The 16,315-nt window shown below is 36.2% G+C and overlaps 1 protein-coding gene across 3 annotated transcripts in view; it reads right to left on the bottom strand.

Moving 5' to 3' along the window:
- MATN2 (matrilin 2) overlaps positions 1-16,315 on the bottom strand; it is a 66,094-nt gene that overhangs the window by 14,281 nt on the left and 35,498 nt on the right. For 2 of the 3 annotated variants that reach the window (XM_030970958.1, XM_030970960.1), the window contains exons 6-16: positions 16,159-16,281; positions 12,102-12,224; positions 8,087-8,209; positions 5,759-5,881; positions 4,793-4,915; positions 4,516-4,638; positions 3,999-4,121; positions 3,789-3,911; positions 3,456-3,578; positions 256-378; positions 43-165 (exon numbers count right to left, since the gene is read on the bottom strand). In XM_030970958.1, the coding sequence (XP_030826818.1) occupies positions 43-165; positions 256-378; positions 3,456-3,578; positions 3,789-3,911; positions 3,999-4,121; positions 4,516-4,638; positions 4,793-4,915; positions 5,759-5,881; positions 8,087-8,209; positions 12,102-12,224; positions 16,159-16,281 (1,353 nt within the window). The remainder of the gene's footprint in view (positions 1-42; positions 166-255; positions 379-3,455; positions 3,579-3,788; positions 3,912-3,998; positions 4,122-4,515; positions 4,639-4,792; positions 4,916-5,758; positions 5,882-8,086; positions 8,210-12,101; positions 12,225-16,158; positions 16,282-16,315) is intronic. The other variant, XM_030970959.1, reaches the window with a different exon arrangement.

Below are 16,315 nucleotides of genomic sequence, written 5' to 3'. Positions count from 1 at the left end.
TTGTACGTGTAATTTATCCAGTTAAGTTCCTGGGCTCCTTACTTCTGCAGGTTTTCCCATCTTCTCTCAGTAGGAACCCATCATGGCATTTGCAGGTATATGAATCACCAGAATTAACACAAACATGTTCACAGCCATGGCTGACTGATTTGCAAAGATCTTTATCTGAAAACAGATGACAGATTTTGCTGGTTAACCCATTTCTACACAAGCACGAGCTGCAGATAAAGAGTATGTTGATAAATATCAGACTACTTCTGCAAGTTTTTCCATCTTCTCTTAGCTGGAATCCCTCCTGGCACTTACAAACAAACGAATCACCAGCACTAGCACACACATGTTCACAGCCATGGTTGACTGATTTGCAAATATCCTTGCCTGGGAATAGTTAGATAATATTTACGTGGCTTGTTAGTTACTTTTTTTTTTTAATAAATGCAAAAGCTGTGGGATCAATCCCATGAGCAAAAAAAGACGGAAGCTTGCAAACTGAAAGCAAATGTCTCTCTCACTAGTTAAATGATGGATATCTTAGCTTACATTGAGTATCTATTCTTTATCATCTGACTAGAACTTCATGGTTTGGATGACCTCCAACTGAAAATAAACCATTTTAGGATTAATCTGACTACATTAAAGAGGAGGAGTTTACATTAAGAGCACTAAGAGTGAAATGAGGGAATAATTTAGTACAGTCATTTAGCATAAATGCATTCTGGTAAAAACAAAACTAAGAAAAACATCACAGGACAGGATTTAACCATAAGTCTTGACATCCTTATATCAGTGCCAAGAGTCTGCATAAACAAAACCTGAAAGAACAGGAACTACTTGTATAAGACAATAAACAAAATCTAACTGGACAGCTGAAAATTGATGCGAGGACTTGTATGACTGCAGTGTTAAACCACTTGGTTAAAACCTCTTCAAAAAGGATAGATGGGGAGAAAGTGCAGAAGAAAGTGGAGCCATCTATCAGCATTCCCTTTTTCTTCTTCATGCCACACAAAAGAAATATCAGTTTCTAATGGAGAACTACCTTTACACAAAAAGTGGCCTCCTGAGAGCCAAGTTCAATCTGACTCTTGAGGTTTGTGTTTTTAGAACTTCAACCTGAGCCAAATTTCTTGGGGGTCTCCTGCTACCAAAAGAAAAATTCCAAAAGCTACTACATAAGACAATATTCTAACTCAAAAATAATTATATTTAATACATGGCAATCTAAACTAGATCTGGTCATAGTGGATAAGGGAGAAATTACAACGTAAGTAAAAATTAGCATCTGCTTATACACAGCTGTGCACAACTCAGAAACATTTGTTTATAAACAGAATAAAATACAAACCAGCAGCAGACATGGCTATTACTTCAGAAGGATAAATTTTACATAGCTGAAAGTAAGTATGAGCCAGACTATTTTGGGATGCAAGAGGGAAATAATCATAGTAATAAAAACCATCAATGATTGCACTATTTAAGGTTATTTTACTAGACACCCCCAAAAAATGTAGTCTCATAATCTAAAAATAATGCCAGGGTAGTTAAAAAATCCAGAAATTGAAGTTGAAAACATCTATAAGATTTGAAAAATGACTGAAAGAAAGGAACATTCACAGTATTTACTGAATGGGAAAATATTAGGAATTTGAAAACACTGAAATAATAAGATGAAGGACAAGGGGGTGAATGGCCAACCAAATAAAGGGTAGTATGAGTACATTATTTAGATAATATTAGGAACAAAAAGCATTCTAACAATGTATTATTAATTAATGGACAGAAAAGTAGAACTGCCAATCTTCATGCAGAAATATTAAACATTTTAGTGTATTCAGATCTGAACCTATGAAATAGATTACTGATGACCTTGTTGGAGTGAAGAGTTTTACACTGGTGAAGTAAGTCACACAGCATCTACTGAACACACAGACACACACACACACACGTTTTTGAATAAGAAACTCCAGATAACTTGCAGCAGAGAGTTGCAAAAGAGGTTTCTTAAGAATATCTTGGATGCTTAATGTTAATTTTCAGTAACTCCTAGAACTCTGAGGAAGCCCCAAAACACTGAGTTGTCTCCATTCCCAGTGTATGTATACACACTGAAAAAAGAAGTATGGTTCCATATGGTTTAAAAAGATGAGTAGTTCACTGTAAGCCTGCCAGATTAACATTTATCTGAATTAAAATAATGCAACAGATAATGTGGAACTTGAGTCAGAGTACAATCAAAGAAAGAGGACTAATATCAAGCAATTTGGTGTTATGGAAAAATTAATCCTGGAAAAACTAAATTAATGTCTTTCTTAATTGATGATGAGTCTGTTTTTTAAAGTTTATGCTGTTCATACAATGGAGCATTCAAAATGGCAGCAGTCTTGGTATTATTTTGATTAAGGAAACAGACTGCAGAATCAACATTATATGGATTAACACTGGCTAGTAAGGGCTTCAGAACCAATTCTAGATGAGCAACCTTCTAGTAACTTTCTTTCTAAGAATTTGCTTTGCTTCTCTACTACTTAATATTTTTATGGACAGCACAGAATAAGACACAAAATAATCACTAATAAAGTTTGTAGATTACTCCACTTCTGAGAGAATAGCAAATAAATATAAAGCAGCTGCTGATATAAGGTAACATGAATCTTTTTGGATAACAGCAAATCATATGTATTTTAAAATAGCCAGAATTAAGGATATACATTTAGAAACAAAGAATGAAGGCTGTACTTACAGCCTTAAGGACATGGGACACCTGTAATACTGAGAATCTTAAATAACTTTTGATCATGGTAGGTAACTAATTGAACATGAGTACTAGCAGAATATTTTGGTGAGAGATTAACACTGTCTTTTGTAAAAAAAAAAAAAGATTAAACAAAAGATAAATTATTTTTAAAATTATGGGTAGATTCAAATAAGAATTAGATGGGTTATTGTTCCTCTGCCCTGGACCTGCTGAGTCTCCTATTAGAAGACTTTCTTTCACTGTGGTGCATCCACAAGGATGCTGATAAACAGCAGAGGTTTTAGGGGAGCAAGAAGAGAGTTATAAAAAGATTAGAAGACATAAAAAGCCTGAAGAAGTTTCATTTGCTTATAATTTACAAAAAGAAAAAACATGCTAAGAGGTTACAGAACAAGTTAAGTCATGATCTGCATGAATACAAACAGAAGAACACAGTACAGTAAAATGTAGCAACATCCTATGCTCAAGATTAAAACTCAATATACTTAATTTGGAAATGAAGTTCACATTTTAAAACCTACATTCAAACCTTAAAATTGGCTGATTTTTCTGAAATGTACCTTTAGTTCAAACAATCCTTAATTCATACAAGTCTTATGATCTATAGAGAAAAATATTCCATTCTGGCTACTATGAACCAGTGAATAATATTCGAACAAGACAAAAAATACATTTCTTCTTTTATTAATAAACTACTTACTTCGGCATGTTTTCCCATCTTGCCTTAGTACAAATCCATCATGGCATTGGCAAGTGTATGAATCTTCATTATTAACACAAAGATGTTCACAGCCATGACTGACTGATTTGCAGATGTCTTTATCTAGAAATAATTTAGATTTTATTTACTACAGTTTGATGAGTAAGAACACTTCCAAAACTTTCAAGACTAACAGCAGTAAACTCCTAGTAAATAAAGAATTTATTCTCCTTTTCGCAAGGAAAAATCTTCTGTAAGAACTGCCTCTAAATAATATGATTTTTTCTGTAGATGTCTGAATATAATAAATATAGCAACATTAAAATAACTTACTTTTACATGTTTTCTTATCATCCCTCAATACAAAACCCTCATAGCACTGGCAAAGGTATGAACTATCAGTATTCACACAAATATGCTCACAGCCATGGTCAACAGAATTGCAAACATCTTTATCTGTTAAAAAATAAGATTGCCATATTTAAAATATATCTTCAAATGTGCAGATTATAAAGAAAATCTACTAAAGAGAAAGATACTTACTTCTACATGTTCTTCCATCTTCCCTTAGTGCAAATCCTTCATAACACTGGCAGATGTAGGACTCATCAGCATTAACACAAACATGTTCACAGCCATGGTGAACTGAACTGCAAATGTCTTTATCTGAGAACAGTTGATGATATTTGGTTAAAGAACATCTACAGCAAATGTATCATGCAGGAAGAAGTAACAGCTTTCATTAGGTCTACTGATACCACTGGAATAAACAGGGAAAATTTTAGGCAGCAAACACTTTTAACTCTTGGTATCTAAACATTTTTGAGTATTTTCTGTTTCCAGTCTGTTGGTTGATCTGTTAAAAGACACTGGTTTTGTCCACAGAGTCTCTTATAAGCATTTGGAAGGTCTAAATGTATAAATATATAAATACTATTCCTATATTATATATATGAGGACTACTCCTTTATTATGACAGTAAACTGTTGTATTTGTTTGAATGCTTCTCAGATCTACATACTGTAAATAAAATTCTATGAGTAATTCTCAGAGTACTTACTTCTGCATGTTTTTCCATCTTCTCTCAGCAGAAAACCCTCATAACACTTGCAAACATAGGAGTCATCTTCATTAACACAAATATGCTCACAGCCATGGCTGACTGATTTGCAGATGTCCTGTCCTGGGAATGATTGATGTAAATGTAGGTTTTGAATAAAAACATGTTAGAGAAATGTAGCTGTCAAAAGGAAGTTTGTTGTTTCCAGTAGGAAGTAAAAAATACCCCTTTCCTTCCTTGTACATGCAAAAGTGTTCAACAGATACCAGTCACTCACTTCTGCAGGTCTTGCCATCTTCTCTCAGTACAAATCCCTCACGACACTTGCAGATGTAGGAATTGTCAGCATTAACACAAATATGCTCACAGCCATGGTTGACTGATTTGCAGACATTTTTACCTGGAAATAATTTAATATATAAAAAATTATGTCAGTTAAGGGTAGTATGTTCAAAGTTAACTTGCTTTTAGTGTATCCTAACTTTTTGAGACAGGCAGAATCTGTCTCTGCACAGAATAACAAAAGAGGGTGACATTGTGTAACAGCAGCTAAGAATAAGAAGCTTTTAATTCATCATGGTAATACCTGGATGCCTTTACTTTTTTCTGTAAATATTTTTAACAGCAGGTGTTGATATTAGATATTATGGGGATTGCAGTAAAAAAATACTAAATGCCTGTGAGTTTTTCTGAGACTTATCCATGATTCTTCTTCACTTGGTGACTTATGCTATAAAAGTTGAGAAAAATTTGCTATTAGTTTTTTTTCCTTGATATCTGACACTCATCTGTGTGATATAGTCAAATTTGTAACCCAATGATGATACTTCTGTTGCAATAATCTTTATCCTATTTTGGACAAAATGAACGTTCCATTAATAATGTTGCAAGCTTCATGCTGGGTAAGACTTTATAAACATTATATATTTTTGCCTTGAAATTTTAGAAGAAAATCACAGTTGTCCCAGCTCTGGATAGTTTTGGATCCACAACTGTCCAATTTCAGGGCTACTTTTTAAATGTCTGATGTTTAGGATGTGATTCAGATGCCTAAAAGTATGCATTCAGCACCATTTTAGATGCCTCAGCATATCCAAGATATCAGCACACTGCTGGCAAATATGACACCAAAGGTGAAATATGACCTCTAGAAATCCTTGAACATTTTGGCAATCTAGTCCTACCTTACAGTTTTCTTCTGTGTGTGTATTACTAGACTCTGAGTTGCTGAATAATAACTTACGTTTACAGGTTTTCCCATCGTTACGGAGCCTGTATCCTTCGAAACACTGACAAGTATAAGATCTGTCACCATTTACACACAAATGTTCACAGCCATGATCACTTAGAGCACAATGGTCAACTCCTGTGGGAGCAATCAAAATTATTTAAAAATGTAACCAATAATGACTCAATTATTTTTCATCTCTAGTGTTTGCATTCCATATAAGCAAGTAAATATAAATACATTTAACTGTTTAAACAGTAATTCAGTTTCTCATCTGATTATAAAGCTTCAATAAAACGTAAGAGGTCCTAGTGAGGTCCTACTTTTCAATTTTTACTTTAAGTAGAGTTGAGAAATCATACTGTTCTGTGTTTAACGTAACTAAACAGAGTCCATGTCTAAATTGAATTAAAGTGGATTAAAAAACCAAAATACTTTGGCAATGATTTTAAATAAGACACTGGCAAAGACATAAAAGCTACCTTGTGAACATTCTTTAAATAGTCTCTAAATGAAGTGAAGGTGGCAGTCCCCAGAACTCACTTGTGGACCTGACCCAGTTCCTGTGGCAGCAAGAAGAAAACCTCTCAGATGTCAGTGGGATTTGGCTTGGACTATTCAAGATTTTACAAAGAATTGCAAATGACAAGTACTATCAAATGTGGTCCACTTTTCATCTCAAATTTCCCAAGTGTTTCTATGTCATGTAAAGACATAGGGCTCCTCCCCATAGGGCAAACAGGACTTGCTTCTGTCTATTCGCTACACACACTTACTTTTTTGTAATGAGTAGTCAGAGTACAGATTTGGTTACCATGCAGGTGCTCCCATAGCTTTCTTAAGATCCTTGAGCCAGTGTATATAATACTAGAACGTCACAGATGTTTTCTCACTAGGACTGGTGTATGTTAAATGCTAAACCCTTCCCTTCAACTGATCATTCAGGAAATTGCAAAGTGCCAAATTTCTCTTCATGGTAGCCTAAAAATGTTCATGAGGTTTCAACATCTCATCTAGAGCTCAGGAATAGGACAAATCTTTCCTTAATATATATGAGGACAGGGTTAGGGTTAGCTACTCAAAAAAGCCCAGTTTCATTGCACTCAGCACTATTGTCATAGAATCATAGAATATCCTGAATTGGGAGGGACTTGCTAGGACCAATCAAAGTCCTACTACTGGCCTTGCAGAGGACAGCCCCAAAACTCACACCATCTGCCTGAGAATGTTGTCCAAATCCTTCCTGTACTCTGCTGCTGATAGGTTTCCAAGTACAGCCTGGAGAAAAATAACTCAGGAATGAAAAATAATCTCTTGTTACTAGGAAGGAAAACGGATTTTCCGTTTTCAAGTTGATAAACCTCCATTATTTGGCTGCTTCTAAATTTTCAGCGGTACTACAGATGAATATCAAAAAAAATTGTTTTTAGTAGACCCTATTGTTGTAACAAGTACACTAATCATAATTTTGTGTTACTGTCTGCCCCTTTCTAGAGAGTTGCAGTGGCAGACAGAAGCAAAGTCTGTCAAGGTATTGGATGGGGCTAAAGAGGTTAGTATGGAGGCAAACACAAGGATAAATACAAAGGCAAATTGCCTTTGCTGCTTTGCGTCACTTCTCTCTAGATAATTTTTGTGGCTGAGGACTTGCAGTTTGAGTTCTCTTAAAACTTTGTGCTTGAGAGCAAGAAAAAGGGTGAACTCTGGAGCTCCTCCAGGCCTACAAGGTTGAAAGATAATGTACCTCCAAAATCTGGAAAAAGTGGACAGAGCACTCTCACCAAAGAGGTCCATAAAAAGTCAACAGGTAAAATGCACTCATATTCTTTTTTTTTTTTGGCACTTTCAATACATTATTTTTCCAGCGAAGGAGGCCATTCAACTGTGTGGGAAATTGTATAAATTCTCAATGATCATTTGATTTATGAAGAGTGGAGGGCTGCCAGGACAACTGCTCACTTTTTAAGGGTTCCCATGCTAAATGTAAAGCTCAGTGTGGGGCTCTCAGTTCTCCTCCTGCCCCAGGTAAGGTGGGGCACTTCGCCTTGGGGACACTGCTGTCCAGATGACCTGTCAGATACATTTGTCATGTGTCTGAAAAACTGTCCTCAAACCTGGGGATCAATAGGTCTCCCAAAACTTTTCTGAATATATGAGGACTAACAGTTATCTTGACAAATATTCTTTCCTAAATACTTTTTCTGTTTCTGCTTTCAAATAATTTCTAAAGTATTACTGAAATGCAGGCAGTAAGAATAAATGGAAAGTGAATTTTTTTCCCTGTATGAATACAAAATCCTTTCCCAAGGGAGTTGAAGTAAAGGATGTTCTTGCAAGACTCACGTGAGCAGGTTTTTAGGTCCTCATTGATGACAAATCCTTCAGAGCACTGACAGACATAGGAGTCACCTGTATTTAGGCACAGTTGCTCGCAGCCATGGTTGCTTTCAACACAGTGGTCCACTCCTATTGATTTGTGTTAATGATTGAAGAAATCACATTGGTGTCTTAGATACATAAACTATGACACTGTAGTTAGTACATGATGCCTTTGCAGAACAAGGGAACAAGATTAGTACAGCTTTTTATTTATGCAAGTATCCCCACCTACTTGAGTAACCTGAGTTAATTAACAACACCTAAGTGAAATTAATACAACAACCCCACTTGGCATACAGCAAACTCGGTGAAGTGCAGATTTCCTTTGCCAAAAATCACAATGTGATTGAACTAACACAAAGTGGAGAGAAGGGAGAATCCTGAAGCCCAGTTCGGTCTCACCCACAGAATCATGCTTTCCTTCTTTCAAAAGCAGGACTCTCTCCTCTGTTCACCATTAAATTTTCACAGCAAATATGAGTATTAGTAATTTTTGAAATAGAAATTATGGCTTTCAGATTGTTTCATAAAGATTAAATTCTTTTCTCAACAGGATAAGAAATCACCAATTTAAAACTTTAACTGGCCAACAGGTTCAAGTAATTAAAGACTCATGGGGGACAGATAGAAATTATGAGTGGGAGAGTGTCTTAACATGTTCCATTTCTTTGATTTTCCTATTCCTATTCCAAGTAAGATAAAATGGAATATGTCTTTTAAGTCTTGTATGTAACTAGTTGTGTGAAAGACAAAAAGTGGGGGAAGGGAGAAAGGTGTGAACTGGGCTTAAAAAATACATTTCCTCACAGTGGACAGCAAAGCTGCAGGGTGAAATACGTGCACTTGCACATGTATTATACAATTTGCTGTCTCTGTGAGTATAGAAAAAGGACATTTTAGGAAAAAAGCTTGAGCTTCCTCATAGTGTTTTACTACTGGTTTGTTAATGGCTAGTTTTAGTTATATAGGCCCAAATCACTTTAGCTTAAATTGATCAAAAGTAGTGGAGTTGCCTCAGACACACACACATAGTCTTGCATGTCTCCTTTGCAAATCATTTACAGATGTGAACAGACATGTCTTCAGCAATCTGTTTGCATTTAAAAAAATCTGTACTTAATATTAAATCACTTATTTTAAATATTTCTGTGTATTCATTTATTTAACTAAGCAATGAGTTTGCAGTAATTGGTCCAGATTTGCCATTATGCGCAGAGAGACAATGTAGGCTTGAACAAATGAAGCTGAGGTGTCAGTTTTTACTAGCTAAAGCAAGTTCCAGCTGGAACCTCCTCCTTTTTCCAAGAGTTCACATCATCATGAAGAGGCTTGTGTAACTTCTCAGAGCACACAAAAAATGTGGAAACAAAAAAAAAGAAAATACCCATATTCTCTGTGAAAAATTACATCTGTTTGGCTCCATCTTTTCCATACAAACACCCACACCAATATGAATTTTTAACGTTTAAATATTTGAGGGTCTCATGCAGAATTTTGTAACACACTCTTTCAAAGAGTACAGTAATCACAAAGGTGCTAATTACCAGGCTTTGGAAATCATTATAACCGTAAATGTTGTAATCATATGTGCTTTATTACATGTGTAAAATGCAAGCAGGGGAAAGGATGAGGAAGGCTCACTGTTTTTACAAACAAGGAATGTCTTGGGATATATTAATTTTTAGAAATTCAACTTGAGATAATCTAAAAGTATAATTGTCAAAAAGTTGCAACTCATCCAGGTTACCTTAAATATGCCTTTATCACAGTTTCTTTAAAAGTAATTATTCCCTGTCCTACCAAGTGTTTTAAAAAACTTCAGTGACTGAATATTCCTTTGGAAAAGTAGGTTATAATTACATCGGGGGAAAATGCTGCCAATGCTTTAGGTGATATGCAAAATGGTTCTCTGCAATAAAACTATCTTCTAAAACTGGGTGATGCCAAGTGGGCAGTGCTGTTGGGTTTCTCTGGGGAAATACCAATCCTTCCTTTAGCAACTTTCTTCTGAAAAAGGATACTTCATTGAACAGATCACTGAAGGTGCAAACACAGAGAAGAGATGGGTCTCTTCACACCCCACATAGCAGCATACAGCAGCAGGAGGTGTGCAGGTTACACAGCCCATAGCAATGATATGGATGTGCACCAGCAAGAACTGCCTTCGTGTTAGACAGCGCCTTTGAGTGAAAGGCTGAACACATTTCCCCAGTTATTCGGATTGGAGAAAATGATGCTTTAGTTGTCTGTTGGATCAGGGAGCTCATTATAGCATTACTTCACTAGGCCTGGCTTCTGGTGGACTTTGCAGTAACAGAGGTTTGCATGACTCAGAAGCATCTCAAAAGGGACCCAGAAGTGTTTTCTCACTCTGTTCACACCTCTCCCTTGCAGCAAACTAGCCACTGCAGTTCATGAGACACACTCATTGCTGCACGTATCGCCATGGTGTTCTTGGGTGTATCTGGGATGACATTTGCACACAAACAACTCTTCCATGTTGTTTGTTAACACATTCATGTTCACAGTCATGCTGACCTAAAGCACATAAGTTTGCTTCTGTGGAGAGAATAACTGAAGCCAGCCATAAGGGCTTCTAAAGTAAAATGGCTTAGAAAAAAACTCACTTTTCTCCAACAATACTGGATTCTCTGCTCTGGACGCTTAATAAAGCTGACAGTGAGATGAGGACCTGAGAGCAGACTGCAAACACTCAGCTATGTAAGGCTTCACTTTGACCCCCACAGATCTCCTCCTGTAGTTATCAGAAGTCACACGTGGTGGTGAAGGAGGAATGCCTGGTGCTTGTCACCACTCACCAATTGTCCCTGATTTCTGAAAAGGGCAAACATTCTGCTTTATTTCACAAGATTAGCTAACATGACCCTTGTTACAAAAAGATTTGGAATAGGAGCCTAATCCTGGAAGCATCACCAGATTTGCAGCCAAATCCAAAGCCCCATAAGGAAAAATACACCAAATGGGAATTACAATTTGCCTTTAAGTTGCAATTACATCCTTGGCAATAAATATTTTATATGATGCTGTTCTTTTGCTCTATTGGCCCTATTTGCTCTACCAAGGCTATTGAATCTATAAAAACCTGAATGTATTAAAATACCATATAGATAATAAAAAGCAGAATAGCACAGTTTACTTTAAAAGCAGCACTGTGTAGACAGAAATGCTTTGTGAGAACGTAACTTTAAGACTGAACAAAAATACAGTTTCAAAACCAGATACATTTTATGAGTGCCTAGAAATAGAATTAGATTGCTCCAAGCAAGTTTATTATTCATAAAATATCAGTAGTACGATTTTCTCCCCCCAACAAATGAGTCACGAGATCAACTATTTCATTTTGCTGAATATCTTCTCTCTAAACTTTAACACATCACAGTAAAAATCTGCTGTGATTCCAGGCCTCCAGTCAAAAAGAGCTGTAACACTAAGTCATTCTAAAGTAAATGGCATGTGTGACTGGTTTATAACACTGACATTGCTCATGTTGTTTTTACAGTGTTTTTAGGAAAGTTTAGTGTGTGACTCTAAGATAATTTTGATAGCTGTGTTGTCTGTTCAATACATTTCCAAGCTGATGAAATGCATCTGTCCTTGGCTAAATCAACTGGGTAAAACAAAGTGATTTGTTTTTTTCATTTCAAAGTCGCTCATGTCTTTACAAGCCAAGGCCAGAAAGTTTTAAGTAATGAACTTTAAGTAATTTTGGTTCCTACATTAATCCTCAGGTTTTCATAAAAGTCTTCAAAAAATGTCTAATATACAAAGTAATCTACAAAACAGAGAAATGTATACTTTCCCAGCATGATTCATTCAGTTGAAATTCAAGTTTATAAAGAAACATTTGTTTCAACCCTAATTACAGAGAAAACGTCCATCCTTTCAGAAGGGAAACAATTCACTGCAGGTTCAAGAAATAAAAGCAGATGAACTTTATTATGTCTGAAGGATTACTCACTTTTGCATGTTTTCTTATCTGGATTAAGTCTAAACCCTTCTTGGCATTGACAAAAATAGGAATCATCTGTATTAACACATTCCTGTTCGCAACCATGGTCCTGAAGAGAACAATAGTCTGGTTCTAAACAACAAAAACATTTGTGCCAGTGAGTAATTCAATTTCTCAGAAATAAACCAGGTAAAAAATGAGTTATTTTGTTTTCTTTTGCCTTTTTTTTTCCCCTTAGGCACCATTTTGGTTTTTTACCATATTGTTTCAAACAATGAAAATAAAATGTTTCTTTTTTCCAAATATCTGCTATGCTGATGTACACCTGACATAAACTACAAAGAATTATTAGAGAACAGAAATAGTTCATGCAGTAGAGAAGTTAAAATCTTAAATATTTCTTAACATTTTGCAGCTAAGCCTTATACATTTCCTCATCAAAATTGCTTCTACTCACTCAGAGCATGTTAGACATGATGTGTAACAAACACACAAACATGCTTTTGTATGCCGTTCATTAGATCACAGCAGGACAAACAGGTCATCAGGACTGTGGATGTTTTTAACAGCTCTGAGTGCTTGCTTCACAATTCTTCCATTTGAAATGCCCATGGAAGAGAAGATGAGCAGTCTAGAAACAGCTGCCACTTGTGTGTAAAAGGACAGCAAGTGTGCACTAAGCACTGAGATATTTCCCCTATACAGTTTATCATTACTGATGAAGTCAAGGAACCTGACATTCACTTAGATGCAGTGTCTGCCCATCACTTAGTTTTGTGTCAGTGAAGTTAATTTATACTAGTGAAAAATGCTCCCCCTCAGCAGTAGATAAACAAGTCACAAATTACATAAATAACACTTCAAAAAACTTTTTAACACTTCATTATACAACCTGAAAACTCAGGGGGTTTTATTTTTTCCAGGAGTTAATTAATTATTATTCCCAGAGGTGATTTGCTTTCAGAGGCACGGACGGTTCTTTCTTTGGATTTGTGGCAGGTTAATGGAATTGAGTCTTTATTTATGATGAGAGCCCTTTGTGATAATAAACCACCTATATTTTCAGAATAAATAAACCACCCATATTTTCAGAATAAATGAAGTGAAATGTGACTTCCTAAGAAAACTCAGAAGGACTATGTTGTAATTTCTGTACATCACTCTGTATATTAATTAACATTGATAACATTAATTAACATTTCCTTTACCAAAGCTTTTTGTGACAGCATATGCATATACATTTATATATAACATGGAGATATCTGTTCACTAAAACAAAAATTAGAAAATATATTTTTGTTCAAGATGGCACTGAAGAGACAGAACCATAAAGCCATGTGTGTGGACCAGAGGAATGTAGCTGTATGCCTTCTGGACCTAAGCAGTGCTGTGGTGCATTTACCTGCTCAAATCCTTGCTCACCCAAGGAGAGACTTTTCCTGGATAATTGATTCTGAAGATGACCACAAGGGTGGAAAAATATGTATTATCTTTGTTGAAACCTTGAGGCTATTCTGTTTGGGAAACTAAAAACACACTTCTAGTGTGTTTATTAACACAGCCCAGGTTAAGGATATTAACAGAGCCTTGCCCAGCTACAAATTATGTGAACCCAGAACTGAAACAGGCCTTTCATAAGAACAGTTCTGGCTCAGCAGCACCCAGTACAAGCAGAAGCTGTCCACTTGAAGGGAGCAGAAAGCGCAGCAGGAGTCTCCTTAATAGTGGCTTGAATGTCCTCCACCTGCCTCAGTGATAAACCAAACTTGCTGTGCTCTTCCAGCCATGGAGCACTCTGATGGTGCTGGCAAGGTTGGCTTCATGAGCACTGCTCCTTGTGTTTCATTCTAAGAACTTTGGAATACTTCCCAGAGAAAACATTTGTTAGATATGCATGACCATACTGACAACACTTATATTTCCATGCATTTCTTTTTGTAGCCATGAGCAAAAAGGCTTACTTTCTGTTTTTGAAGTCACGATTGTGAGACAATCACGAGATCTCAGGAGTGGGCGCCTGAGGCCTGCTTGCTGATGCAGAGAACTGCTCTGGCATGTGTGAGTCTTGACTAGTTGGCCATGTTCCCTGAGACTCAGTACATAAGCCAAATATGTAGAAATTTATGTTAAATTTTTAAAGTCACAAACATTTTAAATCCAGTGATCTGTAGTTTGTTTGTTGTTTATGCAGACAAACTCAGTGTGATTCATAACATATGGGAACTAGGAGACAGTTTTGCTCTAAAGAACTCTCATGCTGTCTTGACTTTTGCAGCATTAAGAGCTACACAGTTCTTTCATTCATGCTTTAATTTATCCACAAAGCTCAGAGGATATCAACTGTAAGGAATATTGGCTTAGTAAGTCTTATTTGTGCTTATTTATGCCTCATATACTGTCTCAAGCAACAGATAGAGGATAGAGACAGGTCAAGCCTGAAATACTACTTTCCCAGAATACTCCCTCAGATGTCAACATGCTGTGAATCATCAATTTAAATATGGTAAAATAATGCATACAGTTAGGCCATAAAACTAAAAATCAGCCAAGGAATATGAAATGTTTATGCAGCTTTAAGGACTTTCTTTGGTTCAAGCTGGAGGAGAAAACACTGCTCAAAATCCAAATTCTTAAATCAAAGAAATTAACAAAAACTTGTGCTTGGGCAACTAAAATAAGATTTCAAATAGGTATGGATGTGGAAGTATAATTAGCCAACCCTTAGCTGACAGATACTTGACAAATGGGAATATTAATACAATCTACAAATGATGTTAACCACTGCAAATACTCTGGCCCTTGGGAAGCAGAAATTTCATCTCCCCTAACTCTGACCATCTAAAAATTATGTGTCCAGTCTGGCAAGTCATCGAGACCCCCTGTATATTCAAGGAAAATACAGGCACTTCCATAAATTTGTGCCAGAACAAGGAGCAATCACCTTTGAGAAGTGTATGTCTCTTTCCCTTGATGGTAAGAACACATATATGGAATGGATTACCTGTTTTCTCCCTAAATGTTGAATTTAAACGGAATAGATATCAACCATAATACACAATATAAATACAACCTATAGGCTAACCAAATCTCTCACCAGAAGGACTGAAATGCCCCTCATACAGAAATGTAGTGGTATATTGATGCATTTTTTCAGAAATAATGATTGAACATATTATTCAATGATTTGGGCTAAATTCATCACTGGCAGCAGCAATAATCTAAATCTAATGGAGCTTTCCTGCTTACAGGCACAATAGTAATGTTTCTTTATCAAAGCCCACATTTATGAAGAAAGGTAACCAAAAAGGCACATTAAGGTTTTCCCTGACATTTCCTTAAAGGGAGTTATGAACATTAAACACTGTGGAGGTTTTAGCTTGTTTTCCCAATTATGGGAGGCCTTGGCATGAATATTTTCTGGTCTGTCAGACCTCCTCCACTTCATGTCCATTCCTAACTCCAGTAATTTTTGATCTTTTTAGCCTGGTATCAAATTTGACAAACAACAAACAAGCAAAGCCACGAAGTTATTATAAGCTGGTGGAAACATGGAAGCCTGGTAGAAGATACTGATACTGACAGAGCTTTGCCACACCATCAGAGAACTCACTCTGGAGAAAAATCCACAGGAAAACAGACTGCAATGTTTCTTCTGATTGGGAAACGACTCATTATTTTAGATCATCTTACAAAGCAAACTGATTATAAATTGTCTTGCACAGACTTGTTTGTTTACCCAGAAAGGGAGATTATATTCTAACTGAAAAAAAAAAATAAAGAAGAATCAAAGAGAAATCCAAGGCAAAGCTTCAGCTTTTTGCTGTTGAAAAAGAGCTGGGTTTCATGTTAAAAGTTTCCTGTTTATAGGAGGGACTTTTACCCTTAGGCCCTCCCCTCAAAACAACTTTGCTTTCAAGACCTTTGGCTTCCAGGGCACTCCAGCCTGATGCATTTCTATACCTGATGCATTAGTCAGTATTCCCAGGACAAGTGGGAGGATTACTGCTGACAGCTGGAAAGCAGAAGAAGTATAAACTGTTCATAATTAAACTTTATCACAACTTACTTCCACAAGTTCTTTTGTCTGGATTTAAAATGAACCCTGGGTGGCATCTACAGTAATAGGAGTCCTTGGTGTTAACACATTCATGTTGGCAACCATGGTTATCCAAAGCACAGTAGTCCACAACTGAAAAAGAACAAGACAAATGTGCAATTAGGAA

The sequence above is a fragment of the Camarhynchus parvulus genome, chromosome 2 (genome assembly GCF_901933205.1).
Source record: "Camarhynchus parvulus chromosome 2, STF_HiC, whole genome shotgun sequence".
NCBI lineage: Eukaryota > Metazoa > Chordata > Aves > Passeriformes > Thraupidae > Camarhynchus > Camarhynchus parvulus.
This window is presented reverse-complemented; position numbering and strand designations above follow the sequence as displayed.